The sequence below is a fragment of the Amphibalanus amphitrite genome, unplaced genomic scaffold, assembly GCF_019059575.1.
Source record: "Amphibalanus amphitrite isolate SeventyFive unplaced genomic scaffold, NRLGWU_Aamphi_draft 000954F_arrow, whole genome shotgun sequence".
In the NCBI taxonomy this organism is placed as follows: domain Eukaryota; kingdom Metazoa; phylum Arthropoda; class Thecostraca; order Balanomorpha; family Balanidae; genus Amphibalanus; species Amphibalanus amphitrite.
The window spans coordinates 1-5,645 of record NW_024882448.1 but is presented as its reverse complement, the minus strand read 5'-3'; the positions used below and the strand labels follow the sequence as shown (position 1 = coordinate 5,645).

Sequence of the window (5,645 nt, the reverse complement as noted above, 5' to 3'; positions counted from 1 at the left end):
TGAGCAGGAGACATCTAGGGGATGGTCAAGGCCTGGCGCTTGTTAACATTTTAGTACGTTAGGCCCTATCAACACTCAATGAACATTGAACAAGGATACAGATGGATACAGATATCCTGCGGATCCATATACTATCTTTATCATACCTCCAGCCCCATCCACGCAGTATTTTGGTGATAAAGCTAATCATCCCTAACCAGACCTGACCACTACCTATGACTAACCAAGTTCAACCGGTTGACTTCTATCAACTGATTATCAATCTTTAGAACGTTGAAGGCTTTAGAACGTTGCGGTGATGTAGCTGAAACAATTGTCCTGAAGTCAATGGTTGATTTTTTCTGTTCACTCCAATATTATGAGCTCTGGTATAATCACGACCACCACAGAGTCTTACTGCACTGTTCCATTTCCCCCTAATGTAAATCACAGCTGCCGTTCGTCAGGCCCCGGGTCTCCCGTGATATAACCCGTCTGTGTTGGCGGTATGACCACACACATACTGCAGTGTCGCGGACGGTGTGGCGCCGGCATGGTGCACCGAGACAGGTCACCATGAACGGCCGGACGGTAATGCACCGGCACTGTGCACCACGGCTGTCTAGCCGTATAGAGACTGTATAGGATAGACTGTTTTACCACAGCCAATGGTATGTGAACGGCATGTTTGAAACAGCCGAGATAGGCAAACACCAAATATATTGAACAGATGAAACTATAAAACATCAACACAACGCTCCATGAGGCATACCATTGCAGTATGAGCGAGCCATTTATCGATAGGGTCCAGTAACACAAAGAATAAAACTAATCACAAGGTTATTTAATAACGTAGCGCAATGTCATCGAGTCGTGTGCGTGCGACTAAGTCCAAAATTGATCAAGCAGCATGCACCAACGCCCCTAATCAACGATCACAGCCAACAGTCACATTGTTGCAATAAGTTGATCCACCGGCAATATCATGCAATATAAAATCACAATAGGCTCGTAACAACCACCCCGCCAGTACAGCTGCACACACATCAGCTGGTCACCGTGCACCTCTCGCTGTGTTTCCTCAGTTTACTGGGCGCCACAAATCCCTTACCACACCGCTCACACCTGTGTCGGTAGTGTGTGTGCCGGGCGATGACGTGTTTCCTCATGTGCGACTGCTGCGTGAACCGTGCCGGGCAGAAGGAGCACCCGTACGGCCGCTCCCTCGTGTGAGTCCGCATGTGTGTGGTGAGGTGCTGTCGTGTGACGAACCGGGCCGAGCACACCTGGCACCGGTGCGGCTTCACTCCGTTGTGTGACTGCATGTGTCTGGTGTAATGAGACAGTCTGTTAAACACGGCGCCACACTGCTCACACTGACGCACCTTCTCCCCGGTGTGGATCCGTCTGTGGGTCGTTAGGACATTGGAGTAATTAAACGCCTTCCCACAGACGTCACACACGTACGGTCTCAGGCCGGTGTGTATGCGGCGGTGACGGGTCAGATCACTGAGCTGAATAAACGTCCTGCCGCACTCGTCACAGCGGTGTGGCCGCTCTCCCGTGTGGGTGAGGCGATGGTTACTGAAATGATGCACATCGTTCGTCGAGTACTCGCACCGCTCACACTTGTGCCGTCCGTTCCTGCCGATGTGACCGTGCCATGTCTTCACATGCCTGTCCAGCCGCTCCTGTCCCAGACAGGCGTAGTCGCAGTGGACGCAGCGGACCGTGGAGCCACCTGGCGAATGATACTGATTACCACAAACCAGCATACATGGATGTATGTGCGTGCTATCAACATGTGACATCATGTGCATTTTGTTGAAGCTCATAGTTGCGCTTGTCTACTTATCTATTAGATGAGGCGGCCAGTAATATAGATGTCGCTCTAGTCAGTCTGCCTTTGGGGATGGCAGTCAGCCGCCCATGAGTCATGCCTCGCGGAAAAAAATGATATTTTTCATGTGTTTTACTGATGGGCCAATTACTACTGAACATTTTGTAATATATCTATTCTATCGGAGATGCTATATTCGGTCGCCCACCTGACACGAAGGCTGTTGGCGGCGGGGCGGCGGCCGGAGCCTTCCTGAACGTCTGCACATTGATGTTGAGCTCCCGGGCGTAGGCGTCTCCATAGTAGACCAGCAGCTCGGAGCCCTTCACAATCGGCTTGTACGTCCTGTGGCCATGACGAAAGGTGCAACTATGAGTCAGAAAACGACGAGTCAGCACTGAATTTTGAATCTCGTGCGCACTGATCGCGATAACAATTAACACGTACCGAATACAATCACTGCTGCCAAAAAGGGTCACAGTGCAATAAAAATTGACTTATCACGAATGACCACAATGGAAAGAGTAGTAGAGCTCCGCTGCTGTTATTATTACCGAGTAATGTTCCAATAATTCAACAGTTGTTTCTGACTGCAAAGTACCAGCGCCCCATGACCATATGAGGCCGCGAACTGTATAGCTGAATGACGGCAGCCGTGAGAAGCAGTGAACAAGTTTCTATAGGGCAAGGTCTGCGCTAGACACGTTCACCGTTACCTGTAGTACATCTGGCCCTTGTACTGGAAGGCGATCAGGTTCTGCTCCTGCTCGAAGCGGGCACAGTTGACCAGCCGCAGCCAGTTGCTGGAGCTCGAGTCGCCGGCGTTCACGTAGTGGTGCACGCGGCGACACTTTTTGATCTGCAAAACCGATAGTGTGCATCAGTCAATACTCAATGGCCGTTTAGCGTTTAATTACAACACAAGAAGTTAAGAGTCACTAGTTATCGGGGGTGTCAGCATCACAGAGATGTTGAAGACTGTACTTTCTCATCCATGACAGCAATGTCAATCAGACACCGGCTTTTCTAACATCAAACCAGTAATACGACTTTGGGTAACTGATTCATTTTATTCTCTTCATGTACCACACTAATGCAAATATCTGAAATGGTTCAAAAATGGTTTTCTCTCAATTTCCCTGATTTCCCTGGCTGGTTCCGTTTTTGTTGTTTCCCGATAAGCGCGATTGATATTTAGATTCGAAAATACATCCCACGCAGACCCGCCCCAGACCCGCCACTCTCTCACCTCCCAGCTGTAGCCCGAGTCGGTGGCCTGGGTCGTCGGTCGGCGGTGACGATACCCTCGTAGGGACCGAACCTCAGCCGCGCCGGCAGGTCCTTCTCCGTCCAAATGCCTGTATGGACCGTGGGAAATTCAGGAGTAACGGTGGTGAACTGTCATAGACTAAGCACAGCTGCGGCTCAGTCTGGTGAGGGCGGAATGTGAGCAGTCGCATTGTGAAATACATCTCAGAAAGCCATAATGTATAATAAGTTACAGGCAGGGTTGGCATTTTTGCCGGCAAAAACTAGTTTATGCCATTTGCCGGTTTAAACCGGTTTTAACCGGCAAAAAGTGGCAAAAACTGGCAAAAACTCAAAACCATTACAATGATTTCCCTAGACATGCATTTGAATTGGAAACATTCTAAGGGGGATTCAGTGAAAGTTGTATGCTTTCAAAAAGAAGTAACCTATTGACCATTCGACCAGTGTTTCATACAATTAAAACATTTCCATGGGCTTCCCGCTTTCCATTAGTACCTAACCAGTACGTCTTTTTGGGGCGACAAATGAGCCAGTGCAAGAGTGATTGCTGCACATGCTGAAGTGCGAAGGGGTGCCTGCCATTCATTTGTGCACGTGACGGCACCCATACTCACTGGTTCCTAACAGTATCAGTACAAAATTTGAGCTCAATCGACGCAGCCGTTCTCGAGAACTTGAAGTGTCGTCCCACACGTGCGCTCGTAGAAAGTTGATCCCGACTGACTTATCTGCGACACCCATACTAATCCGTCTGTAACGGTGTTCCAAATTTGAGCGCAATCGGCAGAGCCATTCTCGAGATCTGGTCGAAAGCGACCCCTGCACGTGTGCACCTGCAATAGGTAGCACCCTAACCGTGATGCATGGAAATGCCAAGATTCTTCGGAAATGCATTGTCTGTCTGACGGATGTCTACCGACATGCATAGACATTGCAGCCCGGGTAGCTAATGGGGCAAACTTCAGAAACTTAGCGCGTCTCTTAAACATCCCGAAATGCATTTGTTCATTTCAAATCAATTGCTTACCAGAAAAGTTGCAAGCCTTGACTACCTGAGTTTTTGCCAGTTTTTGCCAGTTTTTGCCACCAGGGTTTCTGCCAGCCGGTTTAAACCGGTAAAAACCACTGGCAAAAACCAGTTTTTGCCACCCCTTGCCAACCCTGGTTACAGGAAAGGGAGGATAGTCAATGTGGTTACCGAGAAATTGGGAGAGCTGAGGAAACTGAACGACAACAATTTATTGACGCTACAAAAGAGCAATATGTATCAAAACGGCCTCAAGGATCGTAAGGCAGTAACTCGGGGGATCTAAATCGGCAGGCCGGATAAAATAAAATAATGAGGATTTTACCGGTGTTGGCTCCGGGGATTTTGGACCGGCCCGGGTTCAGGAACTCGGGACGGGTCTTGATGTCTCTCTCAGGATCGCCAGTGTCGAACGGGACCTGTGCACGCGTGTTGCGATGATAATAACGTCCAATTAAACGTTGGTTTTTACTCAAATGACAGTTTCAAAAATAATTATGACGGAAGACTTTCCTACTGAAATGTTTAAGCGGGTATTCTAACATGACAAAGGGAATAAGTGCCCATCGAAAAGTTGTTTAATGTGAGAAGCGAGAATATAACGAGCAACGGTAACGTGAGCTGTAACAAATAACAATAGCTTACACACATCTGGCATCAACGTGGTTACCAGTTCAAGGTTACATGCTGACAAATGCCATAACATGTAAAATGGACCAATAGAGCGGCACCCTCCCGAGTTCCGTACCTTGGTGTCGGGTACGACCTCCAGCGGACCGTGGACAGGACAGTCGCCCTCCCACTCGCGGTCACACTCGTCACAGACTGGAACAACACGAAATAGAGATTATCTCTACTTGTAAAAAGACTGAAGACTCGGAAAACAAGACCACGTATTGCGGCCGATATGACCGTATAATACACAGCAGAATGTGGAGACTGACAGGTTGAGTGTTGTTGCTTATGAGACGGTAGCTGGTTACTCACAGATGTAGTCGTCGTCGTCCAGGTCCTCCTCCTCCCGGTAGTTGACCATGTTCCGGCGGCGTTTGAACCCTCCCGCTCGGGAGGCTCTGTGGAATTTGACATTACATCACGTCATGCCCGCACAGTCAATATTTAACATACATAGCCACAACAGCACCAGCTGGAATAACATCCAGTTGCTATCGCATAAAGTGAAGGACAAAGCTTTTGGTCTCACGATAAACGCCAAAACCGATCGTGACCGTAAATGGTGTCTTTTCTAGGACATGCTATTCATACCAGCGACAATGGTGATTACGATCATTACCTTCTCCCAAGTCCTTGAACTCGGCGATGATGTGGTTCCACAGCAGTTCAGCTTTCGTGTCCACAGCGTGCCGGGCCCTGAAAGTCGCGTCAAACCATACATAAAATGGTCTTGGAGGTTTTTTTTTTGGCGATAAAAAGGTTCTTGAATTGCCTTGCAGAAGGTGTGCGGAAAGTAAACCGGCCGCCAAACAAACAGTAGATATCCGACCACAGACAATTCGCTTAAATGCA

The 5,645-nt window shown here is 48.6% G+C and overlaps 1 protein-coding gene across 1 annotated transcript; it reads right to left on the bottom strand.

The window, feature by feature from the left end:
• Nucleotides 1–1,025: 1,025 nt before the first annotated feature.
• On the bottom strand, nt 1,026–5,154 carry LOC122368510 (zinc finger protein 430-like). The gene is made up of 6 exons (XM_043342498.1): nt 5,106–5,154; nt 4,867–4,943; nt 3,069–3,095; nt 2,536–2,678; nt 2,028–2,164; nt 1,026–1,720 (listed from the first exon to the last, which is right to left on the bottom strand). Exons 1-6 carry the CDS (start codon nt 5,152–5,154, stop codon nt 1,026–1,028), a joined length of 1,128 nt encoding a protein of 375 aa, XP_043198433.1.
• Nucleotides 5,155–5,645: the final 491 nt, after the last annotated feature.